Genomic DNA, 18008 nt, shown 5'->3' with positions numbered 1-18008 from the left:
AAATTCCCTCACATTTTTATAAATCATGAATGTTTTGTTTTGTTTCAGGGGAGACAAGGAACAAGTGTTAAGTACTGTGGGTCTACAATTCCACCAGTATTTGATTCTCAAGATCGAACAGTCCTAGTTAACTTCGGCCTTCAAACTCTTTTTCCAAGAAGTTCATTCCAACTGACCTATCAAATAGCAAGTAAGTAGCACACATACATGTATCTTAGTTTGACCTATCCCATTGCCAGTGTTGTGTGTGTACTGATCACACCTCTTTCTCTAAGAAGTTCCTTCCAACTGACCTATCAAATAGCCAGTAGGTAACATAAGTACCTTCTGGAACAGGTGCATGCAAAACTGAATAATTTAACATGGGCATTTAACATGGAACGAAATATCATTATTATCAGTGAAGGAAATCCTGATCTTTGACCTGTACATAAATAATAAAAAGACCATATCTCATTAATATTTTGTTTTTATTTACTATCGATACTTTATTTCTTCATCCCTATTTTGCCCATGGTGATTACCCAAGTTGTGAGTAGATTTTTCTTCAGATTCCAGTAAAGGGATGTTTGCTTGATCAGACTTCAGTAAGATGGGACTGTGACATTGACTGACCTACTCCTGAATTTGCTTTTTTCCAGCCTGTAACCAAACTTACTCAGGGAATAACGGTCGTATTTTAAGTCCAGGCTGGCCAAATCATTACCCACACAACACAGACTGTGCCATTGGCATTGTGTCTCCCCCAGGCACAATGGTGGCTCTGTACTTTACAAGTTTCAGCATTGAACCCAACAGACAGTGCCGATTTGACTATTTACAGGTAGAGCACCACAGTAATGTTCACCATCAAGTTAACAGCAGTTTTGATTTATTTTTTTTTTTATAATAGATGTGTACAATATAATGTAATTTACACCAGCATCTGGAAATTGACCACTTCACAGAAACATATGAATAATGTTCCAAACTCAGTAGCTGCTGAACTGGAAGTGCAAATGCCAGACGTCAGAGGTGATGTGAGTGTTTGTGTGTTGCAGAATTGTAGAAGGAGTTGGAAGGTGATCTTAGATTGGAAATACAAGGAACAGGCTATGCTGGCCATGTTACAACAAAAATGATTTGTGAATGTGAATGTCGACCAATGTCCGTTGACCAATTATCAAAGTAAAAGCATTCCTTTCCTTCAATTAGCCAATCACAAAGAAGGTCTAATTGGTCCTTTGTTTTGTTTTTTTTGCAGGTGTTCAATGGTTCAGACTACAATGCTCCAGAGATTGGCAAATTTTGTGGAAACACATTGCCAGATCCTATTTTTGCCACTGGAAACAACCTGATGCTACGCTTTAAGACGGATTTTTCCATAAGACACGCTGGATTTGACATCTCCTACACCTCCTCGCCTCTAGGTCAGCTCCACCTACATTTTTTTATTTTTATGCTAAACCAGAAGCCAAGCAGGTACCTGTATGATGCACCAATTTTGTTTTGTGTTCTATGGGAGAGTGGCACGAGAAGATCCAAAATTGAAATAAAAATAAAACTGAAAATCCAATTCTTTATTTTGTCCAACCCTGGTGATTTTATGATTTCCTGTTTTCAGGGCTTTGCAGTCAGTCACATGAAAATGCGTTAAAGAGGAAAAGTGGCAGAGACAAAAGTTTCAGTTTTATTTTTATTCCATCCTATGACATTAAAGAAAAGTTCATAGCTGCCAGTTAAACACAAATTTAAACTTATGGAAGTGTGACACATTCTCAGTGGTAGTACATGATAGTACATATTCTTTTTAATTGCTTACCCTCCACTGTCACTGCAGGTACAGAAATATACTTCAGTATGCCATAATAACCAAAATCTCATTTCACAGACCATCTAAACATTCTTTTAGATATTTTGGGGGGTGATGATGTAGACTCCCTATGCATGTACATGTTAACAAATCAAAAAATGTCAACAAAAAGGAAATGTTTATTGTCAAAATATGCCTGTGTTGATTAAGTGTAGTATTGTCAATGATACACTACATTGTGTTTAGTCAGTGATCATCTGTCAGCTTTATCTGTATGTTATATATACTGTATACACATGGAATTGACTGTGTGTGAATGTGTGGATGCACGAGGGATTCAAGATTGATTTGTAACTCACTGATCTCGCTCAGGAAATTAAGCATTAGTATTATGTCATCATCATCACCACATATTTAGTATGTTGTGCAGGTAATTCTGTTTATTAAGATATTATAACCTGCAGTGTTTTATCAGGTAGAGCTCTAAAGATATGTCCATTTCCCTGTTAGTCCTCATGTTATCATTCACCTTGTAATTGTGCATCGGGAAACCTAACCAGTTGTCGGCGAGTATATTGGGAATATAGGGTGTGGTAATGTGTACGTGTAGTGTCAAACTGCCTTACATGATCATCACTGAATCACAGAATATCGGGTGTGGTAATGTGTACATGTAGTGTCAAACTGCCTTACATAATCATCACTGAATCACAGAATATTGGGTGTGGTAATGTGTACATGTAGTGTCAAACTGCCTTACATAATCATCACTGAATCACAGAATATCGGGTGTGGTAATGTGTACATGTAGTGTCAAACTGCCTTACATAATCATCACTGAATCACAGAATATCGGGTGTGGCAATGTGTACGTGTAGTGTCAAACTGCCTTACATGATCATCACTGAATCACAGAATATCGGGTGTGGTAATGTGTACGTGTAGTGTCAAACTGCCTTACGTGATCATCACTGAATCACAGAATATCGGGTGTGGTAATGTGTACATGTAGTGTCAAACTGCCTTACGTGATCATCACTGAATCACAGAATATCGGGTGTGGTAATGTGTACGTGTAGTGTCAAACTGCCTTACATGATCATCACTGAATCACAGAATATCGGGTGTGGTAATGTGTACATGTAGTGTCAAACTGCCTTACATGATCATCACTGAATCACAGAATATCGGGTGTGGTAATGTGTACATGTAGTGTCGCATTGCCTTACATGATCATCACTGAATCACAGAATATCGGGTGTGGCAATGTGTACATGTAATGTCGCACTGCCTTACATGATCATCACTGAATCACAGAATATCGGGTGTGGTAATGTGTACATGTAGTGTCAAACTGCCTTACATGATCATCACTGAATCACAGAATATCGGGTGTGGTAATGTGTACATGTAGTGTCGCATTGCCTTACATGATCATCACTGAATCACAGAATATCGGGTGTGGTAATGTGTACATGTAGTGTCACACTGCCTTACGTGATCATCACTGAATCACAGAATATCGGGTGTGGTAATGTGTACATGTAGTGTCAAACTGCCTTACATGATCATCACTGAATCACAGAATATCGGGTGTGGTAATGTGTACATGTAGTGTCGCATTGCCTTACATGATCATCACTGAATCACAGAATATCGGGTGTGGCAATGTGTACGTGTAGTGTCAAACTGCCTTACGTGATCATCACTGAATCACAGAATATCGGGTGTGGTAATGTGTACATGTAGTGTCAAACTGCCTTACATGATCATCACTGAATCACAGACTATCGGGTGTGGTAATGTGTACATGTAGTGTCGCATTGCCTTACATGATCATCACTGAATCACAGAATATCGGGTGTGGTAATGTGTACATGTAGTGTCACACTCCCTTACGTGATCATCACTGAATCACAGAATATCGGGTGTGGTAATGTGTACATGTAGTGTCGCACTGCCTTACATGATCATCACTGAATCACAGAATATCGGGTGTGGTAATGTGTACATGTAGTGTCGCACTGCCTTACATGATCATCACTGAATCACAGAATATCGGGTGTGGTAATGTGTACATGTAGTGTAGCACTGCCTTACATGATCATCACTGAATCACAGAATATCGGGTGTGGTAATGTGTACATGTAGTGTAGCACTGCCTTACATGATCATCACTGAATCACAGAATATCGGGTGTGGTAATGTGTACATGTAGTGTCGCATTGCCTTACATGATCATCACTGAATCACAGATTATCGGGTGTGGTAATGTGTACATGTAGTGTAGCACTGCCTTACATGATCATCACTGAATCACAGAATATCGGGTGTGGTAATGTGTACATGTAGTGTCAAACTGCCTTACATGATCATCACTGAATCACAGAATATCGGGTGTGGTAATGTGTACATGTAGTGTCGCACTGTTAAGACTAATGTTATTTGTGTTTAGGTCCAGGCTGTGATGTCAATCATTATTTGTAGCAGTTGGTCCTGACAAAATCAACGTACACGTTATAGCTTTTCTTCGTATCTTAACTGCTGTATTTTACATTTAGGTCTTGGCTGTGGTGGCAACTTGACCAGTGTAAATGGCTCCTTCACAAGCCCTGCTTATCCCAGTAACTACACAATGGCACAGACATGTGACTGGACCATCAGAGTCCAACGACGACGCCAGATCAAACTCAACTTCCTGGACATCGGAATTTTGGGAGCAGTTGACTGTACTCGTGACTACGTGCAGGTCCGGACGGGGAGCCTGACAGGCCTGCCATATGGCACCTACTGTGGAGATGTAAGCTGATGTTATATGCTTCTGATTTGTACAGGGTCTTAGAACAAATATATGTTGGAAGTTTTTGTTGCAACTTGCAAGTGGCATTTTATCACAAAGGGACTTTTGATACTCAATCATTGTCAGGAAATACATGAAATAGACATGATTTCCTGCATTAATAAATCTTACCTATTCAATGTATTCCCTGACGAGGATCACAGTTTTCTTCTTGAATCGTCTCTTTGTACTTTGTACCCTGTAGGGTGTATTTGTGGAAAGTCATACATGTCATATAACTATGCTGACTTGAGCCATTCTCATCTGGCTGGATAACTCAGTTAGGAAAACGCCGAGACAACCTAAGTGGCAAGTTTGACACTCACTTGAGGCTGTATTATTGCTGGTCTCGATTCATTATGTGGGAAATGATAATGGTTGTGTTCTGTTGCGGTGTATACATGGATGTTAATAGGTTTCCAGTTAACTAATAGAGACTTTGGTCAATAATTCATGTTTTTGGTGAGTTACTGGTGAACTTTTCTACGAGTGACATGTACTGGTGGAAGGTAAGTAGTCTCAGGCAAACTTCATATAAGAAAACTGTCAGCTACTTATTGCCACCAGTTAAGACTCCACGAACAATGAAACGAGGGGAATGGAATTGGACTGAACCCCCATCTTGTATGAAATAGCAATTGAAAGTGGGGGGCCGAGGGGCTTAGTACGCTAGCACGGCGCAGTGACCCAGGACAGCAGGGGAACCTCTCACCAATGTATTGACTGTGAGTTCAAGTCCAGCTCGTGCTGGCTTCCACTCGGGCCGTACATGGGAAGGTCTGACAGCAAGCTGCAAATGTTTGTGGGTTTTCCCCGTTTTCCTCCCACCATAACGCTGGCTGCTGTCATATAAGTGAAATATTCTTGAGTATGGCATAAAACATCAATCAGTCAAATAAATAAATAAATGTTCCATTTTTGTGTATACGTATTCATGTGCGTGAATTTGGTTAACTGCCAAGTTGTAATGACAAGTTGTTTGTTTTATGTCGCAGTCTCAGGTAGCGGAGATACGGACACTCAGCAGCAGGGTTTTTGTGCGGTTTGTTTCGGACGGACAAGGCAGTTCTGTGTACTTCAGACTGAAGTACACCAGCTAGAGCAGCATTGTGTCGTGTTGACAGCTGGTGCCTCATGGACTTCATGCACCTTACATTCCCAATGCAAGAGTCATTTGTAATAATACCAGCAAGCCATATTATATAAATACTTCCATTTTGTGTAAGATTTGTAAAAAAATAAAAGTGTAAATGAAATGTGTATGTAAAAATCATATCATGTATATATACACTCATTTGTATGTTCTATAAATACTGTACTACTAAAAATGAAGGTCAGTGTATAAGTCTGTTTTCCCATGTATCTGAACAGGTGTAATAATCAAAACTTCCCCTGCTGTCTGTTGCCAATCACTGATAAATATTTAAAGATGTATTATAATTTTGAGGACTTTTTCTGTATCAGTTGATGTACTATTTTATTCATCTGAGCACAATAAATTATTATTAACTCAGATGAATATGTTTCTGATGAAGCCTTTTGTTGTTTTTATTTGTACCTATAAAAGTCTATCAGCATTACAGTACCTGTTTGTCTTTGTGATCATTTATTCACTGCACGAAAATGTTTCTCACTGGCTTTCCAGCTCAGTTATTTAGAACATTGATTGATTTATTTATTTATTTATTTGATTGGTGTTTTACACTGGACTCAGGAATATTTTACTTATACAACAGCGGCCAGCCTTATGGTGGGTGGAAACCGAGCACAGCCCGGGGCAAACCCACGACCATCTGCAGGTTGCTGGAAGACCTTCCCATATACGACTGGAGTGGAAGCCAGCATGAGCTGGACTTGAACTCACAGCGACCACATTGGTCCTGGGTCATTACACTTCGTTAGCATGCTAACCAACTGAGCCACGGAGGGCCCATTTCTAGAGCTTTGAGGCCTGAAGTTGCGAGTTCAAATATCACGGAGATCAGTACTTTTACTAATCCAGGCACAGTTGCTTCAGATTTAGAATTATAATCTCTGCTGATGTATTCACTGGCCATGACTGAGTGTATTTCTACTTGTGTCACACATATTACACTGAAATGTAATGGAGTGTTCCCACAAAAAATAATATACATGTACATTGTACTAGAATATCAAAAATACTTTAATAATGTATTAGTGATGATTTAATAGGAATGTAATGCTACAAATGGTTAACCCTAGGCCTGGAGGCCCATCTTCAGTTTCCCAGCCTCTGGTGAAGATAAGCTTCTCACACCGTTGTACTGTGTAACAAATACGTGCAAATGGAAATGTGAGTAAAACTACTGGGGAGCACCAGCACTCTACACAGGCAAGCAAATCTTGTAACTGTACAAGAGAAATTCCTTCCACCCACTTGAACAACAGTACTTACTATGGTTATTTATGGTCAACTGTATTGTTATTGTAATCACTGGTACTTTTATTAACAAGTAGGTAGACGGGACTGTTGTTCTATGGATTACAAGAGTTCCTGGTTCACCACAAATCCTCTGATTCCCATGATACTACTCAAGTGAAATAGACATTGTGAAAAGTGGGACTATCACTGAATCACTAAGTGTTGCTCCTGCCGCAGCTAACTCAAATCCAACACTCGCTGGTTCGTCTGTGCTTTTAAAGGATTCATGGAATATATGGTTTTGTTTTGTAGTATGTTGTTTAGGATGTATCCAAACACATTTTTCTTTATTTATTTGATTGGTGTTTTACGCCGTACTCAATATTTCATTTTACCACAACAGTGAGCATTATGGTGGGAAGAAACAGCTTGAGCCAGACAGTTATAACAACTCTGCTGGGAGAGCTGCACAAACTAGAGGGGTTATTAAGAGATACAAAGTATGCTCCAAAAATGAAAATTTAAAACAAAAGCAGTTTTCTTAAGTGCCTAGATATAACAGTGAACTTGCTTTTATGTATGTATGTATGCTTGGGGTTAAACGATGTACTTGACAATTTTTCAGTCATATCACGACGAGGAGTCATTAGGTGTGTGTACTTACGTCATGTCTTCTCGAGTCCATGCAGCCAAAGTGCTGTTGTCATGAGGTATTGTGCCAAAGACACCAGGCATGACAACCCACCCAGTCACATTATACTGACACCGGGCAAACCAGTCATATACCCTTACTCTAACCTCTCAGTGCTAAGCACCAAACGAGGCAGCAACAAGCACCATTTTCAAAGACTTTGGTACAAGTCGGGTTTGATCCCCAGGTTTCCCTACTTCCATGCAGACTCTCTAAACATTAGGCCATCGAAGCTGTTCTAAACCAGCTCTAAACCAAAGTAATTTTTCATGAATCTTTAAGTAAGGACCTTTGTTACCTATTTAATAATTGAAACCATCTCCAGTTTCTTATGTAACTTTGTATGTTTTTGGATTTTCAGTCATCTGCAACAGGAGACCCAGATACTGGAGCCTGGAGTTGATGTTGTGGATTTAGTAATGAGAACACAGCAGAATGTGAATAAAAACAGATTTTTTTATTGAATGCAGCAGAAATCATTATACATTTGAGTCACATGAACCACACTTATCACATGTTTTCACACTCAAAAACATCATCTGGACACTGGCTGAAAACATCACAGACAAGCTCCTACATATCGTGGGCAAGAACCGCATTTCAATGGTGGCCATTTCATTTTATGAGGTACACAAGTTTCTACAATTCGATTCTTCTAACAAAATGAACGTACAAAGGTAGATTCCCAAACAGCACTTAACTCATTTGTTCCAAAATGCAATAAACTCAGTATTAACTTTAATCTTGACTGAAGTCCTTTTACTTTTGTATCACGACGAGAAGGGCATCAGAATTTAATCAAAGTTTAACTTTAAAACACCTCTGAACAACTGGTCTGTTGTGAAGCACTTTCATTGCTACATTAAAGACTTATATATGTGAGAATTCAGTTTTGCTTTTGATGTTTGCACATACAACAGTTCTTAAACAAACAGCTTAGAAACTTATGTAAAAAGTAAATGCATGAATAAATTAACGGAAGTCGTAACACTACAAAATATCAAATATTACCATTAAATTTGTTATAGGGTCATAGAAATTAATAATAATAAACACATCAAAGACCTGGATATGCCAGAACTAAATAAAAGCTTTCTTGTTTTTGATCAAGCCATAGGTTTTGATAACTTTGTTTTTGATCAAGGTTTTGATAAGATCCTGTATAAAATGTAAGAAAATAGTTCATGAATTCAAAAACTGAAAATAACTCGCATTATCCTGAAAAGATATATATATATATAGTTGTGATATATTCTTTATGCATCCTGAAGATTGAAAAGCATTTGATACAGATATCAAGCAAAGCTCCATATCCAACTGCATTATGAAGTGCACTGCTTTTTACATGTTTTTAAAGGCTGAGCAAAGCATAGGGGAAAGGATATTTGAAATAATTTTTGTAGGGTGGGGATCTGAAGAGACCTATTGGAATAATAGCAGCATTTACCTAATTTCTACACAAAAGTGCATTTTTAGAGGTAAGTAAGTGTCACAAAATATCATTTTTGGCGATGAAACTTACAATTTTTCACCAGAATCATCCCATGTTCCAAGCAAACCTCAAAACACCTTTCTACCATCAAAATAACTCTCCGAATCAGGAAAAATGGGCAGCCTAGTTATGGACAAAATTTATTGTCACTTAGGCTGTGTATATATGCTCCCAATGATTATAACATGCATGTCTAATAAATTTAGTTACATGTATATGTTACATGTTTAGATCGAGTTGAATGCTGTCTTGTTTCAATATGATGTTCATATTTCCTGGCAGATTTCTGGTCATTTTCTTTGATGACATCCACAGCTATATAAAGCTTAAATACGGTTCATAGGTCTTGCATGGTGGTTAAACACGAATTTAGAACGGGTAATGAAATTCTGGTAAGTTGGCACCTATCTTTCATATTTACCTGACCTGTCATCAGAGTGAGCTGACATGTGATGAATGGTGCAATCATGTAAGGTTACCATACATGTTCATATTATAAAACTTTAGGCTGAACAGGCATCAACTATTTCCTCCTTTGCCCCACCCAGCTCAATTCTCATCCCATAACTGCATGTATATTTATTTTCACCAGGTTTTGATATATTTTTTTTTCAAATGCAAAATAATGAAATATCAGGTACGAAAAATAACCTAAGTTTGCACAAGCTGAGTTCAGACAATAACACTCATAACACAGTAAGGTCCTACAGTATATACACGTGTACTAAATAACACATCTATCTCAGGACTAACATTATCTACAAACATAAATTTGTAACCGGTGGAAAATCAGAATCACAAACCCTGCTTTGTCATAAATGAACATTAAATAACAAGTAAATATATCATATTCATTAACATGGAGAATAATATATCTCGTTAGTCACACTCAGTCCACAGACTGATTACTTTGATTATTAGCTATTCCTATAAGTGTAAATATCTCCCCTTGTGCGCTCACAAAATGTTCCTACTGCAGTGATAAAACAAATAACTGCTTCCACATCGTATGTACTTTTTTGAAAGTCATTGTCAAAGTTGTCAAGATGTAAAAACTGTCAAACTTTGTGAACAAGTCACCTTACATCACACTGGTCACAAGATCTGGTCGTACAAAATCAGGGGAGGTAACACCTTATAGGAAAAGTTAACATGGAATGTGTACAAAGACCTGTCTGGCACCTGAAACTTGATCTGTTCAGTTTAAAACAACCCTTGAACAAAGTAAAAACAAAACCTGCAGAAATGTCTTCATTGGAGTAGATTTCCTGCATACAAATAACATTCACTCAAGCTTCTATGAACAATTCACATCTCAAGTTGTATAACTGCTTAGCAGCACTTCATTTTAACATCAACATTAACTGAATGTCAAAAAAATGTCTTCATGGATTAAGATAAATATGAAATTTCTTGTAAGATCACAGGTAAGGCTTACACTACAAGTTTGCATTTGTTCCTGATGTTGAATGAGCAAAGAGAGCATGAAATAAAATAATTTGCTTATTACTGAGGTAGGCCTATGTTCAAGTGTGTTTCTTATAAAGACTTGTAGAAACAGAGCAAGTTAAAAATCAAAACAAACAAAAAATCTACACACAATCAGCAAAATATTACAAACTGTGCTCTAGAGCATAAAACTATGTTAAATGTGAATAATAGTTGTATCTACAGGCATAAACAGTGAGATCCTACCAAAAACCTAATTAGCACTTATTTGTTCTCGCCTTGCACATGCACGTGAATATGTAGCTTACACATGAAAACTACTAGTCTTTACCTACATGTATGTCTACAACTAGCATTAACAAAATGAATACCTGTTTTGTTTACCTGGGGAACCTAAAGTCCATGCATATATGATGTGCATATTTCACACAAACACAGCACACGCTAAATGCTAAATTACACATCCTCATGAAAAACACAACAGAAAGACGTCTCAACAGCAGCAGTATCCTAGGTATGTTTGGTCCCTTTAGCTCAGTAAAGATAGTGGAAAGCTTATAATGTATTCTATAAAACATTTGTTCTTGTAAACTTGAGAATAAGGAAACAAAAGCTACACGTAAGAATTTACCTATAATTAGAAACTCTATGAATCTTGTAAATACAGATTACTCTAGAAACATTCACCAATAAAGCATTCAGTACAAAAATATTACAAAAACTGATTTCCTTATATATATATATATATATATATATATCTGTATAGTTATACATATGTTACTACTGTTGGCTAGAGAGATTTCTCTTCTTTAGTCTGGACAAGCTTGGCTGGCTCACTGAGCATGGTTTGGCTGGTGGACGTCTTGGACTGGCTGTTGTCCAGCTTGAAGGAAAAGTAGAGGACAATAAGGGCATTGTGCAGCACAACAAGGCTGGTCAGTCCAAGGCACATGGCGGCAGACGGATAATCCCTGATGGAGTCTATGTAAGGACGTCGATGTTCTTGGTCCATCAATGTGGCTCGCATCTGATCTAAGAGGGCCAGTATGGTGAACACATGAAATAGCTGATGACTGTGTCCTACAATATCAAACCAACCCGGATAAAAGCGCTCAGGAATGTGGCTTACGTATAAAAAGGCGGATGTCGCGATGAATATGAACTGCCGGAAGTGATAGTACTGGGATTCCATCGCCAATTCCTCCGCAGTCCCATACAGCAGTCGGTAGATGACAGGGCTGCAGTTGTAGAAGTACGGCGCTGCAAATGCACTGATGCGCAGAAGTTTTGGGTAGAGACTTGGGGTCATAAAACGGCTGTGACAGGAGACCACTGTACACAACATGGCATTCACCACAGCACCGATGACAAACACATTCACTGACACCGTCTGCCGAAGAGCATCAGGAAAGACATAGGCACGGTAAGAAACGGCAACGCCAAAGGTGAAGACGCTCAATGCAGCGTAATCCACGAAGAAACACACATGGCGGGCTTTGTCAGACATGGTGTTGAAAACGTGGGCTATCGCACTTGCCATAGGAAATGCACATGATGCAAGCATATACGTCAATAGTGGCCAACTATAAGGGTCATTCCAGAAGTCTATTTCCTCAGAGAGACCCTTCAGCACCCAGAGGAAGTACCAGCAGGGCAAAAAGTGCGTCCAAAAGTTCAGCGTCTCATTGTTTGCATCAAATACACTAAGGATACATTGGATGGCAGAGCTTTTGGGATTGCGGTAACCCTTGACGATGAAAGACTCATGGAATTCCTCTGGTACCTGATCCACTTTATAAAGTGGCCCACCAAGTCTTGGGTACACAGTCAGCATTCTGTTTGTTAGTCTGCAAATAAAATAACAACATTAGCTTGGCAATATATGCACTGACATATATTTTTTTACATAAATTTGTTAACATAATAAGCGTATAACATAATCCTCAATAATTTATTTATTATTTATTTGATTGTTGTTTTACACCTTACTCAAGAATATTTCCTTTACACAATGGCGGCCATTGGTGGGAGAAAACAGAGCAGAACCTGGGGGATATCCATGACCATGTGCAGGTTGCTGGTAGACCTTCCTTAAATTCACAGCAACATACTGGCGAGGGGCTACCGAGTCATTGCGCCACGCTGGCACACTAACCACCTCTGCCACTCTGAGGCCCCTCGTCAACATATATTTGTGTACACAAAGTTGCTTCGGGTCTAACATAACTCTCAGAGACTTCTTGCACTTCTATGAGTCAGTGATGTCAGACTACTGGGTGAAAATAACAGCTCTGCACAAGTTACAAGAGAAGTTTCTTAGAGGCACGTCCAGCTATGCCAGCCAAACATGGATCCAGACATGGCCTACGGTCTCGAACAATTTGTGTCACTTGAGGAAGACTACCCTATTTACTAGGAAGGGTGCTGATGCATTAATATCATGTTACATTAATATTCATACTTGCATTCAGTCAGTAGAGGTATAACTTTAGACTTTTGCAGAGAGTTGCTATCACGCTGTTAACATCTCACAAAACACTATATAACATCACCAAGTAGAATTTCCAGTCAACTGATGCCACCTTAATGTAAGCCTAGATGGAGAATGTCTTATCCATCAGTTTTTACTGTTAACTCTACAGAGATAAAAGGTTTCTTGAAAATGAAAAAGGAAAAATCTGACAGAACAAATGCTGTGCTTATCACTTCCTGACCACATTAAATTTACCACTATGATGGTGGGTACACATCTACAAGTAAGAATTCTCCAGTCATCACATATCTTACAAGCTCTCCATAAGAATACATTAGTGAAAGAGATATATCTCCAAAATCCAAAGCTGCATTTTGATATTGGAGTAAAGCAAGTTCTCAGCCATGAATTGAAAAGTACAACACATGTGCCCTGTAGTAGCAAGGTACCGAGAATGCCCTTGTGTCAAAATTCAGTGTACAAACAGGATTTAAAATTGATTTATTAATTTCTTACAGCACCTGATCAAAATGTTTTCTTCACAATTACTTCCATAGATGCCATATCGTTTACTGGCATGACACGGCTGAAATATTGCCGATGTGGCACTAAGCAATAAATATTCACTCCATCTGGTCTGAATAACTTTATTCAGGGACATTGTTTCAAGAAAATAAATTGAAAAAAGCCCGATCCAGGTTTCAGGCATAGACACAGGTGTTAAACTATTACTTTTTGTCCTACGTCTTTCATGTGATAGGTACTTTAATTTCTTTTTTTGGGGGGCATGTGCAAATTTTCTCAATCTGTTCACTTCTGTTAATATATCTGTTTCAGATGACCAAACATCATGCTACTCTCAAACAAATACAACACAGCAGAGAAAAAATGTTTGGTCCCCATAAAATATTTCATACATTTCACCAAATATTATTCCAAAATGCACCTGTCGCATTTGACAGGAAACTTGTTTTCATCTTTCACAGAAAAATAACCTGTTCGAGACAGGCGAACAACCTGTTATTTTAACCCATGCAGATAGTGGCAAGCTGTGTTTCACATTGTTAAGTAGTGAATTCTGTGGACACGGTCTACTAGCCATGCATATAGGACTGGGCTGCACACTGTGTTTACTAATGCTGAAGTTCAATGGCCTATTCATTAAACTTGGTATATATTCTGATGAAAATACATGTATGGCAAAGCTAATGTTTAGCACCTACACCTCTGCAAAAAGTATTTCAATTTTGATGCAAAATTAAGGGTAAAAAAGGATAACACACAAAAACACAACTAAACTAAAAAAATGTTAACGCATATCTATTCACAACATGTACTGTCTTAAAACAAAATGAAATGTTGCAAAATGGAATTTTTCATCAGGCCACAATTCTGCCGACTACACCAAAAATGAAGATTTAAATATAGCTGAATACTACTAACATATTATCTACATACCAAAAAGTAGCCAATTACATAATTTCATATACTGGTAAGTCTAAAAAAATTGCAGGTTGCAGAATTATCTATTAACAGAAGGGTGTTTCAATTCCAAAACAGGTTATTTGTTTATTAATTTTATTAAGTTTTATACAGCCTACTCAAGAACCTTTCAATTTGGTGATGGAAACTGGAATTGGTCATGTTAAACCATCAATCTTTGGTGAGTAACTTTCTCACATGTGAAGCACAGATTTTCACCCACAGAGTAAGTTCAAACTGTATGTGGATCATTAAGCCACACTGGGGGAAGGCAAATCTCTTCATACTCGACTGCTTAGATGGTCATAAGAGATGTCAATAACTTATTTCTACCAAGAACCCAAGGCCCTGAAAATAGCGACGACAACAGAATCTCCAAGACTCTCTGTCCCAGGCTAGGACTGAGCCATCACCTTGTGTGCACCAGGAATTGGAAGATAAGTACACGTATCTGAACTACTGCACATAATCCACACCTCCCAGCCATGTTCAAAATGACAAAAGCACAAAAAGGATATCTCCAGATGAGAAACAACTGTTCAAATCCTTTCAAGTCATTAACAATACTTCAGTAATTAACAAATTTTCACTTCATGAAGATCATTTAATGAAAACGCTGAACACCTAATTAATCACATAAGAAATGATTGCTAGACTGACAAAATTTCATAAATCAATTATCTTATAATGTTTCTGTAGAGATGATTCTAGATGAAAATACCACAAGAAGGCAAAGTGATATATTAAAACTGTTACAAAAAGTTTTCCACTGCTGGATCCTATAAATTTATACCATGTACATGTACACACATACTGTGCTGAGGCACAACACATGCTGTGCTGAGGTACAACACATCCTGTGATGAGGTCCAGTGCTGAGATACAACACATCCTGTGCTGAGTTACAACACATCCTGTGATGAGGTACAACACATGCTGTGCTGAGGTACAACACATCCTGTGATGAGGTCCTGTGCTGAGTAACAACACATCCTGTGCTGAGGTCATGCTGAGGTACAACACATCCTGTGCTGAGGTACAATACATGCTGTGCTGAGGTACAACACATGCTGTGTTGCAGTACAACACATCCTGTGCTGAGGTACAACACATCCTGTGCTGAGGTCGTGTGCTGAGGTACAACACATCCTGTGCTGAGGTCGTGTGCTGAGATACAACACATCCTGTGCTGAGGTACAACACATCCTGTGCTGAGGTACAACACATCCTGTCCTTGTACATGACCACTCAGGCAGAAAATATATGTATCAAAACTGGTAGCTTTATTTCATTCCGATTTCAGTTTTTTCTAGTCTACACCTTTACACCGCTGTTTTGGGGGCCCATATTATTATGTATGCATGCATGCATGATTGCACAAGGGATTTATTCATCTGCACACTTCCTCTACCTGAAGTATACTATCTACCACACGATTGTGTTCAACTCTGAGCCAGTCATATTCATAGCCAGCTTATCCATGTAGCACCGAAGGATACCAGTCAATCAGGTCAGCACCAACACTGGGCACAAAACCTTATTCATTCCCAGCAGATTAGCCATGTGAGGAGATTATGACTGCTGACTTGTGAACACCTCAAGCTGGGGTTAGCTGGTCTGTCCAGTGCTGAGATCTGGCACCAGTCTCTACAGCTCACCAGCACAGCACAGCACAACCCAGCACAGGCAGTTGTGATGGTCAATCCATATGCAGGGCTACTCTGTTTCTGTGTTCTAATGAAGCCAATGAGCCATACAACAGCAGCAGAAGATATGGGAACCAGGGAATCTTTACATCAAAACTTATACATACATGCATACAAATATCTTTATCACAGACGAGACCATCACACAGCTGACACATACATGAATGCTAACTTGTACATACTTGTACAAACATGTACATGTTTATCACAGACTGGCTCATCACTAAGCTAACACACAAATCATAGTTCATACACAAATCACAGCTAACACACAGATCACAGCTCACACACAAATCACACTTTACACACAAATCACAGTTCACACACAAATCACAGCTCACACACAAATCACAGCTCATACTGTACTAAACGTATGTGATATTAGTGATTTATTTATTTGCTTGGTGTTTTACGCCATACTCGGGCAGAGCCCAGGGGAAACCCATGATCATCCGCAGCTTGTTGTCAGACCTTCCCAATACGAGATATATACTGTGTATATATGACAGAAGCATACAGTAAGATGCATATTGTTTCAACAAACAAATGTAGCTAATATCACAAAGTGCAAAAAATGAAATTCTTTGTCACGCACAGAATATATTCCATGGTTAATTTATGGCAAAACATCTTAAACAAGTTTAATGTGGAGTCCCTTCCATGTTTAACATATTACTGGACAACATTACAATGGACTGATAGGTGCTGTAAAATTTTTAAAAATTAAGAAAAAAGACTGAACACTGGAACCATATAAAAAATTGCATCAGTCTGCAGTGAGCTCTTTAAAATGATTTGATGTCCCGTTTCTACGCAAAAAGGCCTCCCTCCATTTCTTTGTTATTATGTGACATGTCAGAATTATACTCTGTACAGGTAGAACTTTCAGATCTGCTCAGAGCACTAAAGTTCAAATTTGTAAAAAAAAAAAAAAAAAGGAAAAAAACACACATGTTCATGACAACAGTAGTAAGAAAGTGTGTACAGACTTTGAGCAGTCATACTTAATTAGTTTTTAAAATATCTTGCTCCCAAGATTATACTTAAGAGGAACACACAAACATATTGACACACCCAAACACAGAAATGCGCAAATCAAGATAACATAAAAACACTCCACGCCGTAACTACCTGGACAAGTGGTTTAAAGACTCCATGTTTACACTCCAGTCTCCTGTGTGTGGAAATTATGCTGTTTCCACTGACTACACATAGTATCACTGAAATACCCGAGGAATGATCCTAATGGACACTTATTATACTTTCATATTTCCCTAACTCGTAATTTTCAAAGGAAGCATACACGCACTTACCTCATATTACTAGCAGCCAACAAGGTTCCACATGTAACACACAGGAGCTTGAATACTGGTACTGAATAAGACCCCCTGACCTCTCTCCACCAACTTACTCCACACTGACATATCAAAGTTTACAAGCTCACAGCACTGCACTGCATTGAACTACACTAAACTGCCGAAGCGTGAACATCAATAACCATTACAGCTATTGTTCTCACCTGGGTGACCAAATAAACACAAGCAGCAGTCAAAGCTCTACGTGATACACCTTTATAATTCACTCCATATAAACTAGACTGTTAAATGACACCTTTATAATTTATTCCATATAAACTAGACTGTTAAAAAATATGCCAATGCAGGACTGTCTACACTCAACAGTTTATATTATATAAGTTCA

The 18008-nt window shown here is 38.4% G+C and overlaps 2 protein-coding genes across 2 annotated transcripts in view; one reads left to right on the top strand and one right to left on the bottom strand.

The window, feature by feature from the left end:
* Positions 1 to 6216, top strand: part of LOC135461552 (cubilin-like) — a 52440-nt gene extending 46224 nt beyond the window's left edge. The window contains exons 45-49 of the mRNA XM_064738702.1: positions 49 to 190; positions 642 to 823; positions 1244 to 1409; positions 4354 to 4592; positions 5627 to 6216. Of these exons, the coding sequence (XP_064594772.1) occupies positions 49 to 190; positions 642 to 823; positions 1244 to 1409; positions 4354 to 4592; positions 5627 to 5731 (834 nt within the window). The 3' untranslated portion in view covers positions 5732 to 6216. The remainder of the gene's footprint in view (positions 1 to 48; positions 191 to 641; positions 824 to 1243; positions 1410 to 4353; positions 4593 to 5626) is intronic.
* A 1871-nt stretch (positions 6217 to 8087) lies between these two features.
* LOC135461577 (membrane progestin receptor gamma-like) lies at positions 8088 to 17652 on the bottom strand. The gene is made up of 2 exons (XM_064738738.1): positions 17621 to 17652; positions 8088 to 12493 (listed from the first exon to the last, which is right to left on the bottom strand). The coding sequence occupies exons 1-2, from the start codon at positions 17623 to 17625 to the stop codon at positions 11437 to 11439; spliced, it is 1062 nt and encodes a 353-aa protein (XP_064594808.1). The 5' UTR covers positions 17626 to 17652; the 3' UTR covers positions 8088 to 11436.
* Between the last annotated feature and the right edge of the window lie 356 nt (positions 17653 to 18008).

This window comes from Liolophura sinensis, chromosome 1, assembly GCF_032854445.1.
Source record: "Liolophura sinensis isolate JHLJ2023 chromosome 1, CUHK_Ljap_v2, whole genome shotgun sequence".
NCBI classification, from domain to species: domain Eukaryota; kingdom Metazoa; phylum Mollusca; class Polyplacophora; order Chitonida; family Chitonidae; genus Liolophura; species Liolophura sinensis.
The sequence above is the reverse complement of the archived record's forward strand: the minus strand, read 5'-3'. Positions and strand labels throughout refer to the sequence as shown.